Source organism: Vidua chalybeata, chromosome 2 (genome assembly GCF_026979565.1).
Source record: "Vidua chalybeata isolate OUT-0048 chromosome 2, bVidCha1 merged haplotype, whole genome shotgun sequence".
Taxonomy (NCBI): domain Eukaryota; kingdom Metazoa; phylum Chordata; class Aves; order Passeriformes; family Viduidae; genus Vidua; species Vidua chalybeata.
Genome location: NC_071531.1, coordinates 38,190,627 through 38,206,803, shown reverse-complemented (window position 1 = coordinate 38,206,803; position 16,177 = coordinate 38,190,627). Strand labels below are relative to the sequence as shown.

Below are 16,177 nucleotides of genomic sequence, written 5' to 3'. Positions count from 1 at the left end.
GCAATGTGGACCTTGAGAAGGGTGGGAAGATAAAAGAACTTGCTGCAAATAGGCAAAAAGTGTCTGATGAGGATACCATGTCCTTTCAAATAAAAAAGAATAGGAAGATTTTAAGACACAATTTTCAAAAGAAACTTGACTTCCTCTTAATAATAATTCATAAGGAAGTAGACTTAAGAGTGATTTCTAAAATGTCAGAAATAGATGAAGTCTTGACCACAAAAATAAGATTTTACCCTTCCTGCTTGCCATGGATTTCTGCATAATAAGAGGCAAATCACCTAAAATTAAAGTTCTCACAGGTGGTCACTAATTGAATGAATTTCATTTTTCTAATATTGACTTGGGAGCCCGGGATCTGGTTTGAAAAAATACTGAAAATTTACAGCTGTGGCTCATTAAAGACAGAAGTTATTTAAGGACAAGTACAGCCAACTTTGGCCACTCTCTATTGCCTGGAACTAAGCCACCTGAAACAGAGAGAGACAGACAGACAGACAGACTCAACCTCTGAGAGGAATTTTTAACCCTCATTATAAAATTGAGAAACTGAACCTCAAACACAAAAGTAAAATTTGGCAAGACAATTTCCATACTTCTGTACTCTATTACATCCCAGCCAATAAACTTTCCTGGATTCAGAAGTGACATGTCCCTTTCTTTCTGACTATATTTTGGACCAGTATCTGTCCATATTGAGCAGATGTAATTGTCCTCTTTTTGCAACTGAACTGTTATTTCTTTCTCTATATTTATTTCTCTAGCCCATGGTGGAAATTATAAATTCTGGAGCTAACTCCAGGAAAGTCAGTCCTGATCTACATGAGGAAGGCACACCCTAATTCCAACCAGACTTTCTGCACTGTATTCCTCTAAATTTAAAACAGGAACAAATAGGTATAAGTCTTCACAACATACAGTGATGAGTATTACAGACAAGAAGAGGAAATCAGTATTTTCAGAGTAGGAATGAGCAAAGAAAAAAGTATGTTGTCCTTTGGAGGAGCACCATTCATCAGAATAATTGGAGGAACACTTTCAGGGAAAAAAGTGGTGTCCAATGTAACTGTAGTCATCATACACAATCATGGGAGTAATTTCAAATCTGGTCTGAAGATGGCAAAAGTAATTAACTGCTTACTGAAGGTGCCTATCCCAGGTACCTTAAAAGTAACTTAAATTAGATTTCTAATACTTATACAGCTAAAAACATATACTTTATGATATTGAAAGAAAAAGGAGTTAAGGCCAGATATTCAACCTCAAGTCTGAAATTCCCTAAGTTCTGCATACTCCACTTTTCCAACTTCAACCCTATTTAGGCAGGTTTTAAATTTTATTTTATACACTGGATATTTGTCCCTTTTAGATTCAATTTTAGAAAAAGCTTTAACACAGAGTTTTGCAATCATCAGAAATTTTATTCAGCTCACTAGCAGATTTGGTGATTTGCTTTCTTACAATGTTTACTCTATTAATTTTACGTACTGACAAATTCAAAACAGGAATAAAAGGATCCAGTTTTGACTAAAGTAAAGGCCACAACTCCAGAGCAAACATCTCCCTATCCAAAGGAACAGGGACCAAAGGAACAGATGTAATAGAGTATCACAATGTAATGGTACCCAAAGACACAGCCAAGCCCTCAATTCAACACAATAGGTAAGCATATTATCTGTGATTTTATGAGCCATATCAGTGACTCAAGAGGCTATATTGTACTTTGAGGTAATCTTGTTGAATCAAGAACATGATGTATACTCAATTACCAGCGTAAAATATTTATCATCAGTATTTTGCAAAGGCTGGGAATAAAAAGGGTCTTTGAATCTGAGCATCAGGTTGCAGAGAATTGTTAATTCAGAAAGGGCCTGAGATACTGGAAGAGGTTGCTCGGAGAGGTGGTGGAGGCCCCATCCCTGGAAACATGCAAGGTCAGGTTGGACAGGAGCTCTGAGCAACCTGATCTAGTTGAAGAAGTCCCTGCTTACTGCAGGGAGGTTGGACTAGATGATTGTTAAAGGTCCCTTCCAGCCTGAAGTATTCCGTGACTCTATGATTCTAGGGCGTCTTTAGGTCTGGCCCCATAAAAAGACATTCTAGGAAAAGACAGAGGAATGCAAAAGGTGACAAATCATCAGTTACCCAGGTCAGCCACAAGTGCCAATGCTCTTCTTAGAAGTCCCCTCTACTTTCCTGCTCTGTCATCTCCCTGCCCCACCCAACATACAGAGTTATCTGACCCCCCTAAGTCAGACTGTAGCCAAATGCCACAAATTGTAATCTCTCTGTCACAGTTAAAATTTGCATTTTTCATAATTCTTAATATTTTTGTTTCCTCAATTTGCCTTAGTGTATTTTGCTGGACTGCTTTTAATCTATTAAGTCCATTTTACATCTATTTATGCCAACTAAAATAACACATATGTAATGAAAGAACAGACCCATGTCACACGTGCACAGGTGAACTCACCCAGGCTGCGTGTCGTCAGTCACACAATGATATGTAAAAGTTCCAAACATCTGCACTCCCAGGATCCCATACAGGAGAAGAAAGAACAGAAGGAAAATTGAAACGCTCCATATTTGCTCTCCAGAACGCCTGGCAAAAAGATAAACAGGTCACTGAAAGTACAGGCAAACCTCCTCTGAAAAGAATGCAAAGCCTCCTCTGAAAAGAATAGAATCTAAGGAATAGAAAATATGATCATGCAAAGAGAGCAGTATTTCATCCTGCTGAACATTTGCCCTTAAAACTGTTCTCTCACTCTGTGCATAAATCGAAAAGGGGACTGTGATTTTTTTCTAAGCCCCTAAGTCAGGGTAATTAAACCAGCTGAAAACTGCAAAGGGTGGAAAAAAATACCCAAATTAAATGCGTAAAATCTGGCTTCTGTAAAATAGTATTTAATGACTCATACAGACAAGATGCAGTAATGAAATAAACTTGATATTGAATAAAGACCAAAAACTCTTTCACATTACCATGACATGTATTTTGCCATTACATCTTGCAACAAGCACAATTGCATGTGTTTCTTTGCATCTCTGTATACACACCAATATAAGCATACTAGTAACTGGAATGGTCAGGGCATATGCTCATGTAATGTTATTTATAAATATTGTCCTGCTAAGGGAATTCACTTTGATTATTAAATGGCCATATTAATGGAAAAGATTTTACTGCCACTGGTTGAAAATTGCTGGCTACATTTATTAGCAAAATACTTTAAAATTTATTTAAATATTTATTTGAAAATTCTGATTGTTTTCTATAAAACTTGATGATTCCTTAAATATAGGAAATAGCAAGAAATTTTTGGCCAGAACTAAAACTCAGGAGAAAAATGCCCATTAAGCATGAAGGGTCATTGATTGACTACACAGTCAGTCTTCTAAGTCAAAACTTAAAAAAGCTCTGTTATTTTTCAGACAAGAGCCTTACTTACTTCAAGATATTTGTTATCCTAGTTCTTGGCAGCTCAAAACGAAAATATATTCGGAATGCTCGAATCATAATAAGTGGTCGTGGAATCCGTAACATGCCCCAAGGTGACATTTGGTCAACTATTTCAGCTATTTCAAACACCTACGAAGAAAAGAAACAGTAGTTTGTCTTGAACACCCTGTCCTGCATCTGTGTTCACTTCCAGAGTTTTTAAAAGTATTAATACTATACATGTTTTTTTATTTTAATTTTCCATCTTGGCTTACTTTACAGTTTATTTCTATCACACTTTTTAAAAAGAAAAGTATTTGTAAATACTTTAATTCACTTCTAAATTACCCTAATGAAAACCACAAAATATACTCTGCCCATGTTCATAATGTTTGAGTCTCAAACAATTCAAGAAGACAGTGCAAGCTTGTGCCAGCTGCCTGTTTCTGTGCCAGTCCTACCCCACATGTTTCTCACAACATTGCTGGAAGTATTAATATATTTCCAATACGAAAATCAGTATCTGTCAACATTACACAGCACTAAGGTTTTTACTATGATATAGATGTACATGCACACAGACTGCCTATGAGTTGCAACATGATTATAAATTGTCCATTTAATTCCAAGTTCATCAAAAATTGTACATCATCTCCTAGACTCCATTTAAAATATAAATTTCAGCCAAGGCACAGGACAGGGAACCATTTCCTCAACACACTGACAGGTTATGCACTCAATAAAGAGTATTTAGCTGAATGATTGGGTGCAAATATCTTGTTTTAATCCTTGTCTCTCACTCTCAGAGAGTAACTGCTTGATTTAATTCTTGCTCAAAGTACTAAGAAACTGGAGAGGGAACCTGGCAATGCAGAAACTGGGTAATGTACAGTTCTTATCTGTAACACGCAACCTTCATTCTGCATGTGTACAAGCTGTACCCGTACCAAAGTCTCCCCTGTGTAAAAAGCAGAAAATTACAATGTGTCTTAAATTTGTCCAAAATTTTATAAGTGCCTAACAGCAATCACTACAGAACTTTTACAATCCTTATGCTATTGTAAGTTCAATATCAGAGTTTTCAACCTGTGCTTATCCAGAAAACCTCCTACAGTTAAGGACTGATTGATTTGCAGGACAAAATTTCACCTATACCTTAACACTGCAATTTTTTTGCAATATGTCCAACTTCCCTTATTTATAAAAACAATTATCAAACTGTTTCCAAATGTTTTGGTTTTTTTTCATTGTGCTTTAACATGAGTTTTAGAAAATATTTTTTTAGGTATAAGTGATACTGCATGAAACCACTCCACTCACTATATCATTACAACTACAGAATGGCAAATGTCTACCATTGGAATAATTCTCCCTTTAGGTGCCTGAGCTAGTCACCATGGCACCCTACTAGACTCACAGGAAGGAAATGAGCACAACTATCATGTGGAGTAAGAGAGAAATGTCTCTCTGAAGATCCTCTTTCTCCTTCTGACTGCACAGGGTTAACGTTAACAAACCTCAGATTAAATAAGAAAAAATAATCAAGATAAATTCTACTACTAATGTAGATATGCTGCAATGTGCAATTATAAATCAGTTGAATTCAGCATGGTTTTTTTAAACAATTTTATCCATGGTCAAGTCTACTTCCACAACTCATGTTTATTTGATTGTGCCATGTATTTTTAACAATCAAGGAACTATTCATTGTAAAAGAAAGTGAAACGATTACCTGCAAAACTAGTGACACCCAAAGACAAAAGACCATGAATCCATCAAACACACACCAACGATCCTTTACATAGGAGCTGTCACCCTACAAGAAAGGAAAGCTAAGAGGTTAATTTCTGTTTATCATAAGAATTCACAAACATAAGTAAGAACTCTTGGAAGGAAGAGAAGTATTCTCTTCTAAGAGGCCACTTTTGAAAGACTCCAAAAGCCTAGTATCTGGATTAGAATATGCTGGAAACATATATACACATTGTGTAGGTGAATAAATACTACATTCTCATGCGATATTTCTGTATAAAAAAAAAACTTACAAAGACTACTGTAAATCAAAAAACACACAAAAAATGAATACTGGACTTACTCTTCCATTGTATTTCTCATTACAAAATACTTACACAGGAAGATCAGTGTAAAATGCTAGCAATCTATTGCACTATTCAATTATTTCAGTACTGTTGAACAGCTTCAATTAAATCAGTATCATTTTACATTCATTTCTTCAAAAGTTTTCAATCATGTTCTGCACTCTGGAAAAACCTTGCTATTTCAAAAACACTTGACAGCAACCATTATAACATCAGAGAGTGGTTTTGGTGACAGTCCAATCCAGAGATCACTCCTAAAAGGCAGCATGGACAATTCTGCATCCAAGCTCAGCTTCCTTTTTTTCCGCACTATTCTCAACCTCTGTTCCAGTTTGCATGTTTCAATATCCTCATGTTTCATACCATTTCTGACAACATGTGACACAGACCCTCAAGTGCAAGTTATAAAAACACTTCTTTGTTGGGCTGCTAATGCCTGACACTTCAAACACTGAAGTCAAAAATATCTCCATTTATTAGATAGATTATAGCTGAGTGTAAGATAGCTTTGCGTACCTCGTGGAGCCCAGAGGAAGTTAGGGAACAAATGCATGTAGAGAGATGAAGCTTGTTGAAAGGGAGACTAGACAAAAATACACCTAAGGAAAAGTGGATATCCCATTAATGTAGAAACATATGCAGAGACAATGACAGCGCATCTCAGGGCACAAAATCACACATTTTTAAATGAAGTTTCCCACAACAGATTTAATACAGCCTTCCCTGCCTTATACACTCTTTGAGTCCTCTTAAGTGATCTTCGAGGTGCAAATGGAAATGTTTGACATCCACTTTTCACAGCTGTAATTGGGGAAAAATTACTGTCATGTCTCAAGAATCTTGAAGCCATTGCTGGACTTTGGCCTTATGTGAGTCCTGGTTTTATAAATATTTTTCTTTATCTCAGTTATAGTTATTTTAATATTTTTTTTAAGTCTAAAAGCACAGACAAGATGTTTTGTTTTAATCTAATCTTTTCAGTGACATACACTATCCTAAAAATGATTATTTCTTGCAGTAGGTGACAGCATGATATATTGTGTAAATAGAGACAAAATACATTTTAAAAGTTTATTTCAGTTGCAAAAATTATTCAGGGGAGAAGTGAACTGTTAGGGAATCAGGAAAGTACATTTAGTGATTTTCAAATCAGAAGTAGAGGACAGAGAACTTTGGCACTATTTTCAAACAAAGACTTTCTAACACATAAGGATGTTAAAGTTCTCAATTCAAGAACTATGAGGAGGAAGACTGCAAATCAGGGAAACAACAGAACAGGAACTTTTGCATGATATTTTTCGCCTGTCCTTCCTGAAGAAAGTAGACTTAGTTCCCCACATAAACTCTGAGCTAATCAGTAACTCTTCACTCAGGGCTGAGAGAACTCAGCTATTTAGTGGTTATGCTCAGTACCTGTAAAGCACAAACATGTTATTTCTCCACAGAGATTAGCTATTCACACTCTAAATCTCTTACTCTGGAACAAATCTCCAATGAGATTTGCATCAACATGCTATTTGAATGTTTCAATTGTGGCTCTGAACAAAAATGCTGATTGGTCTTTCTCTTGCTGAAGAACTCCTTGAAAATTACTTTTCTTCTCTTAAGCACCCTTTGCCTAAACAAAAAGTCTTCCCTGAGTGGTGCTGTGCAGATCTGAGCATGAACTTAGGCAGGAGTTCCTGTATTCACCCTCCTCTGAATAACCCACCAAGTTCTCACTGAAAGCCAAATCTTTTTTTAGAAACTGCTTTTTCTCTCCACAATAGGTTTGGTATGATTGAAGCAGCTTTGCTGTTTTCTCTTTACAATGGAAGATGTCATGACCTTTTCCAGTCTTCTCACCAGTCAGGCTGCTGCACCAGCTCACTGCTCTCACTGTCACACTCAGCCTGCTTCCACAGCTACACCCTCCCAGTAAGGACGGCTTTCAGTGGGTCACCCACAGAAAGTGCACCCACACTCAGTGCACCCGAATGACATCTGAAGAAACTATGCCTTTTAGGGGAGCTCCTGGCCCTTTCCACTTTACATGTAGAGAGGCTTTGGCTAAATCCTATTAATGTCATTTGCCATTTGTCTGGCAGTGGATGTAGTGGGGAATCTTCAATGCTTTTATACAGTCTATTGACATGTGGATGGATGTTAGTTGCTGTTGGAAGTATTTTTAAGGCAGGACCACATTCTGCTTAATGCAAAAATCAGAGTGGATGGATGTTAGTTACTGTTGGAAGTATTTTTAAGGCAGGACCACATTCTGCTTAATGCAAAAATCAGAATATATGTGCTACTTCCATGAAAAATTCTGGCTAAACATAGGCTGGAACTTTTTATTAATAGCAATGAACAGTGAGTTTCATTCATATTTGAAAAAAATCTTTAGGCTGAAATACCACACTCATGGTCAATGACAGCTCTTAGTCTTGGAAAGGCATACAAATATATGACATTTAAATACCTCTAGTGACATCGTACCTAAAATAGCTGAAGTACTGCAATGTGTTAACCCCACAACCTTTTTCCGTTGTATCTGCTGAAATCTGAGAATTATTGATGAAGTTTCATTTAGTATTTTTTTTCTGAATGCACCATTCCAGAACATGAAGGATTAGTACTGTAGACAAGAAGACTTGTGCAGAGACTAATCAAAAACTCTTAAAGTCATTAAAATTGCTGCCTTACTACTGCCTACAATGGATAGTGGATTCTTGATGTGCACAGCTGGTCCTGAAAACTTCTCCAGCAACATGATTTACAGCCTATCGAGACAACAAAATCATTTTCCACTCCTGCAAAATAAAGCACCACAAGGTGCCAGAAGATCCACTTTCTCAATTGTGCTGAGCACATTAAAGATAAAATGCCTATAGCCAATATTAGATGCCCTGAACAATCATTATACAAGTTCACAGGGGAAAAAAAAATTAAGACCTAACACATTGAAAATGTGAGTCAGTACAAAATACAGAGAGAACCACAGACAGAACTAATAACACCTGAGGCAGTCACTCCATGAGAACCATTACAGTTTAACTCACATGATAAGGGAAGACTAGACAGAATGCAACTCTTTAATAAATGCTTATTTCATTATCAACCTTGCTGAAAACAAAATACTCTAATTAATCCCCAAATTGCATAAAGCAATCTGCTTGCCTGCTAATTTTCTCAAGCAATTTCAGTATCTCAGTGGTAAGGTAGACAGCTTAGCTAGGTGACAGCACAGACATCCCCAAGGTCATTTCTGCCCCGCTTGTCTCATAACACCTCAGGAACACCTTGGGATGAACAGAAAGTCCCTGCAAATCAACAGCCTCCTCTGCCTCCTTGATTGCCTTCAGGAATTTTTGCTTCTCTTTCATCCCTGACTACAACCTGTTCTCTCAGCCCTTCCCTCCTGCCTCTTTCCAGCTGACTCTGTCTGAAAGCTAAATAAAAGAAGTAATGTGATATTTGCCCTGAATAATCACATTTACCATCATCTGGAAAAGAGTCCTGCAGTGCTGGATCTCTCATTAGAACCCTAGTCTCCCACTTTTCCTAAGAGTCTCTGACAAATGGGATAGCTGAAAGAATGCAGAGAGAGACCAGCAAGCTCAGTAACAACGAGCTACTATGCCATTCTGTCATGATCACTGGATCCAGCATGTGCCGGTAGTGGTAAACAAAGCACATCATCAACTCTGGTACACCCTTCAGATCATCCTGTGGGCTACTTTATAAAGGACTACAAACAAGCATTAAGGTATGGAGGTTGACATTTATGGAGATTTTAGTAGCAACAAAAAGAGCACAGGATGAACTAGAAGGAATAGAGGGATAAGAACTTGTAATTTTTTTTTCCTCCAGATGCTGTGTCATTATAACAGAAAAAGCAAGCTAAAAGAGAGAGCACAGCTGAGTTGGGGAAACCAACCTTTCCTCCCTCACTCTCTGACCCCGCAAAAACACTGCTGGGCACAGAGGTTTGAGTGGGACACAAAATTAAATCAGAGCTCAAGGGAGCACCTTGCCTAACCTCTCTCTCTCCTTGCATATGCAGATACATATACACACACAGAGGTTATGTATCTCCTACCTGGTCACAGACTATGCATACATTCCTTATATTTTTGGTTCATCTTCAGACTTTCCCTATTTACTTAAAAACCTGCAGTTTATAGTCTGCTTAGTTGCAGAACAATATGGACAATCCAGTCCAGCTCCCAACCTGACAAACACTTTCAATATTTTACTCACACAGTAAAGACAATGAAGAAATATGGCCGAATCAAGAAGGAAAACTGCATCTGACTGTTCTCAATTCTCCTTTTCCATCCCTCAGAATAAAACTATTTCACTGATGTCCTCATGTGTCAAACAAAGGTTGGGAACAAAGGGCAGGAAACAAAAGAAATTGTGAATTACTTAGTTAGTTGCTAATAACTAAAGAAAAACTGAAATATTTTTAATGGGTGGTTCACCTCTAAGTTTGTCATCTACAACAGTGATAGGATCACTTCAAAATAACCCAAAATATGTTTACTTTAAAAGTCTCTATTAAAGGGGAAAAAAAGAAACAATGTATGTGTGGGAGTGACACAACTTTTCATTTTTTGCATGTCTTCTTGATGATAAAGTATCTTCATTCATAATGCAGGAACCTATTTAAAATATACTCACATAATAGCAACTGATTTGAAACAGCCAATGGAATTACAATTTCTGTGTAAAACTTAACTCTGAATGGCTACAACAAGTATAATATCATCACTGAACTAAGTAAGTTCAATTTGTAAGTACTCATGCATTGTACTGAACTGCTCCACCATCAGATGCTTTAAGTAACACATTCCATAGTACATAATTTATCTTTTTCCTAACAGATAATGTAATATTGAGGGTAATCTTGTATTCTATACTAGAAAAACATTGAAAAAATCATTAGATGTTAAAACACAAATCCCAAAATTACACTATTTTTAATTAATAAAATGAAACACAGCTTTTGCTGGTCCTTCGGGTAAGAGAGTGATGCCACACATGCTACAGACACACAACAACATAGTTTCAATTGATCATTACAAAAAACCCTATAATCACTAAAGAACCACTAGTTCATCCTTTGCAATCATTGATTGCATCCTTACAATAATTGATTTTAAATTGAATTTGTTGAGACTTTCAGATTGTTTTAAGAAACACCAATAAAGATACAAGGCTAAAGAACTATTCACTAAAGAACAGTTTCAAGCCTGTTTTTAAGGCAGACTAGATTATTGTTAATATATGCAATTAACTATACTAAATTTAGTATTTCATGTTTCATATCATACCGGGTGGATATTAAACTATAGTGTTCACATTTCATATGCTGTTTTTAACAGAAAAAAAACAAACAAAAAACTGTAAAGGAAGAAACAATTCTGGCTGTGAAGCAAAACTCAAGACTTTCAGACAGACAAACAAGAACCATTTTACTTGCTAATAATTCTATAACAGTGTTTTCTGTAAAAAAAAAATGGGGTCGGGGAATTAGTAAGAGTTAAAAAACAGTGTTTTAAACCAAAACTGTTAAGTTAAACAAACAAACAAACAAAAAAAAGAAAACCACACAAACCCTCCCCCTCAAACCCAAACCAGGGACAAGCATCAAAATGTTACACAACTCACTTCATCAAGTACAAAAGTATTGAAGGGAATAACTATTTTCACAAAACAGTGGAAAGGAATGCCACAACACACCACCTGTGTCACCCACAACATTGTAGAGCATCTCAGTTCAATCCAGTGTCAAGTACTTTGGATTGACCACTATTGAGAGCCTCCAGGCACACTCTTCATATCTAGCCCATAGAGAAGAGATGCTAATCCCCAACAGAAATACAGCTCCTAAACCCTTGAGGAAGAGAGCTTTGCTGCTGTATTATATGGCTGCTCTCTTGATACACCACCTTACCATTGCAGCTGGGTGCCAACATGTCCTGCAGAGATTTTATGGGTTACTGCACTGAAAGCTTGAATTTCATCTCCCTCTCCATCTGCTCATTAACCATCTGTATTCAGTGCCCCAGGTATTGCCTTACTAGCTGACTTGGCTTCCCTGGACATCTTAAGGATTCAGCAAATCTAAAGGTGGCTGATCAGGAGGATTAATGTTGCATCCTGGGATTGGGTTTTAGGGGTTCTTATTTGTGTTAGCTAATCAAGTCCTGTGTACCTCCGCGCTTCCCCTGTGTCGTTTCCCCCCCGCGGTTTCTGGCCCCATGCTGCCTGCTGCCAGATCTTCCCCCTCTGCTGCTCCTGTAACCACCCCCCCCGTCCGGCCTCAGGAAACCCCGTGCCAGCCACCCCAAGCCACACGATCCCGCTCAGCCCGAGGCTCGGTGCCCGCCCCTGCGGGGTTCTCTGGTTGGTCGCTGTTGCTGGCGTCACCGCCACAGCAGCCACCCCTATTGGCCGGCAGGCCGTGGATCCTCTCACCCTGCCCCTCCATAAAATCCTACCCCGCCGGCACCCAGGCGCCATTTTCTCCCATGCGAGTGCCAGGAGTGGTTGTGTCTTTCCATCGAACCGCACCACATGACCAATAAACCGTTCCTGCCAAGCATGGAGTAAATGGACAAATTCCTTACCTCTTTACCAGATCCCTAGCGCATGGTAACAGAGGCTGGCCAGCCCACGCGCCTGAGACATGGAGCTGTGTCCGGGAACCCACGGCAGCAAACCCCGGCAGCACATGGAAGATATGCCACAGCCAGGCTCCCAAGAGCTGCGTGCAGCCAGGGAGAGCGAAAACCCACGCCGCAGATTAATAGGATTCCCCTACATGAAACAGCACTCACTGTTTCCCAGAAGTGCACAGGAAACTGTCTCAATTGTGAGAACAGTCAAACACCTGATCACATTGCCCAGAGAAATGCTAGCATGTTTTTTGCTAGAAATATTTAAGATGAAATTTCGTAGAACCCTGGCTAACCAACTCAGCCCAGCTTTGAGCAAGAAGTTGGTCCAGACCATCTCTTCAGGTTCCTTCCAACCCAGACTGTTCCCTAGTTGTGGGCATCTAAGCCAATCTCCACCAAATGCCAGTTTTTTGGGGTTAACTCTAGTACTATATCTAGTTCCACATGCATGGACATGTGCTCACTCTTGGAAGTACTCTGCAGTCTCACAGAGGTGATGTGAAATAGACACTGCTGCGCTTCATTCAGCAGTATTCTGCCTCCCCTAGCTCCAGTCTTTATGGTGGATGCGATGGAAAGATTGGGATCCAAATGTTTCAAGGTGAAAGCTTTTACTTTGCAGTATCAAATATTGCCTGGAGGCTGAACAGGGAATTTTGATAGGCAAACAGTCTCATCTAACATGACAAAACTCAATTTATGATTGACACTCAAAGCTTTCATTCATCAGAAGAAAAATCCACAATGATGAGGGTTGGAATACATAAGAAGGAGGTACTTTCCAGAAAGAGGATTTTATCATTTGGTAATCGGCATTATAAAATGCCGAAGAATAATTTTTTTTACTACAGAGACCAGGAAAAGTTTCTTGAAACAAAAATTCTAGTATTGCTGTAAGAAATCCATATTTATATTAATGGTGGAGAACACAATACTGTGAAATCCAATTTTACATTCAGCTTACTCCCTTAAAAATCCCACATAAATTTCATCATTTTCATGAAAATACAGCTGCACAGAAATGCTCTTATTCCCTTCAACAGGGATTTGGGTGGCATTAAGATTTGTTTATCATCATGTCTTTTTTGATCCTCTCAAATTAAGAGAGAAGACAACATGGGAGTAAAATAAAATAAAACAGAATTTTTTAGTTATAGCAGACTTCCTTGAAAATGTGAATTTCAACACAGAAAGGCACATTAGGAATGAATTTCCCTCTCTTGCTACCTGAAAACATGTTATCCAGTATGATGGTTTCACTGCTTTCCCAATATAATGTATCATTTTACTCTGACATGAAGTAATTTAAAATATCTCTCAATAATAGCTGTTTTCATGAAGAAGAATAACAAGAAAGTAATCCTTGAAAGTGCTATTGGAGAGGAAAGAAATAACATTACCAAAAAGTAAAATTTTGTTCATCTAATTGGTCTGTATATTTCTAGCTACGTTATGAAATTCAGTGAGCAGTATAGCTTTTCTTAGTAACTTTTAGTTAAATTTTGATCATGGTAAGTCACTAAATATTTTATTATATGGACACAATTCAATCCATGCCCCAGAATAATTTCTCACTAAAAACTTCCATGACCCCTTGACCAGTTAGAATAACTACCATTTTTATTTTAGAAATACTGCTTATGTACTTTCAACAAAGTAATTTAAATGCATTTGATTTTCTAATGTGCTAATGAAAAAATGGTGCAAAAAGCCCCACTGTGTAATATGAGTCATTACTTTCCTGTAATAAACACTCCAATACAAACAGACACAAGTAACCATAGAAACAGGTGCGTATATTCCAGTGCCATGGTCTCTAACCTTCCCTGGCCCACAGGCAGTGACACCCAACTAGCAGCATGCTGCAGGCAACTTCCAGTTTCTTTCCCTTATGATAATCAGTTTTAATTTCTTTAATTTCCTGTGACTGGAAACAGCATCAGAGCATTTTATGAGCAACACATTCTCAGTAGCCTGGGAACAGATGCCCTTACGATGGTCGTAGACACTTAGCAAAGCAACAACAAACAGAGGAAAAAGGTGAGACAGAAGAACCAACTTTTGTAGACTCTCGTATTCAAATAATGGATATAAATACTTTTTACATGAAATAATATTTAAAACTAACAATCACAGCTCCAACACTAAAATATTCCAGTATTAAGCTCTAAAACAGTTTGAAATAACATATTCTTTGCCAACACAGTATAGCATACGACCTGCACTACATATCTAGGTTTCCAACATTATACACAGTACAAAAGTCCATTTTTAAATATAAATATATATATATGTATTTTAATATATATCTATTTTTGTAAAATAATTTGTCACAAGGATAAGTAATTTTCATCTTATAATGACAAGGCATAGGGTAAAACAGAAACTCAAATCTTATGACAAATAGTCTTTTTTGTATTTACTTTGTGATCTTTTTATGACCACAGGTATGTAGTTTTCTCTATCTTTTCCCCTTCACTCTCTTTATTCAAAGCATCCCAAGATTTTCTTATCCTTGCCATTGATTCCACTGGTTATGTCCCTTCCCTCAAGGTCAAGGTTCTCACTTTGGTTTGTGACTTGCACATCCCAAGACGGAGCTTTCAAGAGTTATCATAAGAACATCAGAACATGTTATTGCTGGATGACAGGAGCCACATACTCTGTTTTACTATCCAACCTTTGAAAAGAACACAAGTTCTTGATCCTTAACTCATTTATAAACTATGGGTACACAGCACTTCTAAAGTGATGGAGTAAAACTAATTTCAAAATTTCAATCTTCTATTTTCAGTCTGTAATGCAACAGAAACACCCTTGACAAAGTTACCAAAAGCTGGTAAGCCAGTTGACAGTCTTTCACCATAATTCTATTAATATTTCCATCACTTATTGGAAAGATTAAACTAATTTTGTAATTTCTCCATTCTTGTTTGATAAAAATGGCATGTTAATTAATACTAAAATTACTGAAAAGAACACAAAAGAGAAACTTGTAATAAAGTGCAGTAACCATCAGTTCTGTAATTGATAACTCAAGAGAAACTTATGAATTAGGATGATTATGGAAGAAATTAATTCAAGCATAAATCAGTTAATGACATAAGTGTTAAAAGATAATTTAGCATCGCACTGTGTGTATACTTTCTGTAGTTCCCACCTGTCCACTGACAATAAATATATGAGTTAGAAAAATTGCTGACTGGGAGATACCTAGAGGTGAGGTGTTAGCCTATGTACTTTAAACTTCCCTTTCTATCAATGGAAAAAAAAAAAAAACCAACAACAACAAAAAACCAGATAAATTATCCTTTGAAAGAGCCTACTTTAGACACAAACAACTAATTGCAGACCACTGCAGTTCCTCAAGTTAGTGCTGATTAATATTATATTTTTTTCCTATTTAAAGTCAAAAAATCTATTTTTTGCAAGCTTCATCCTTAATTCTCTCATCTTGAGCAGACAGACAGCAGCTACAGCAACCAAAACACCTATTGGAAAAATAATGAGGAAATGATGAGGAAAATGTTCTCTCTGAACAGCACAAATGCTGTCTGGAAACACCCGACATGCTGGAAGCCACTGATTTCAGTTAACTAAGTAATTTGTTGTCTTTAGTACTAGACAGAAGCAAGCTAAACTGCTCCCATCTATTTGTGACTGTTTTGGTAGCAGAAGAAGCTTAGTTCCAGTTCATGTCTGAATTCACCAAGAATGCAGAAGGCTAATGGTGTAACCATTCACTTCTGCGCCTTGCAGGAGTTCTGAAGTCAGTCAAGAGCATGCAGTGCTACTGAAATAAGACTCTGATAAATCCACTCACAACTACTTCAGTTAGTACAAAAGTTTTGCTATAAATGTAATTGATTGAACAATGGGAAAAATGTTAAGGACCGTTACATATGACTTTTTGCAATCTCCTTTGTTAGCTGACACGTGTCACAACTGCACAGTTAAAAAAAAAGATATTT

General features: G+C 37.4%; 1 protein-coding gene across 5 annotated transcripts in view; it reads right to left on the bottom strand.

The window, feature by feature from the left end:
* NALCN (sodium leak channel, non-selective) overlaps positions 1-16,177 on the bottom strand; it is a 229,627-nt gene that overhangs the window by 193,619 nt on the left and 19,831 nt on the right. For 4 of the 5 annotated variants that reach the window (XM_053935243.1, XM_053935244.1, XM_053935245.1 and 1 more), the window contains 3 exons: positions 5,175-5,258; positions 3,453-3,592; positions 2,474-2,602 (listed from right to left, as the gene is read on the bottom strand). In XM_053935243.1, coding sequence (XP_053791218.1) covers positions 2,474-2,602; positions 3,453-3,592; positions 5,175-5,258 — 353 coding nt within the window. Of the gene's footprint in view, positions 1-2,473; positions 2,603-3,452; positions 3,593-4,304; positions 4,351-5,174; positions 5,259-16,177 lie in introns of those variants that run through there. The other variant, XM_053935247.1, reaches the window with a different exon arrangement.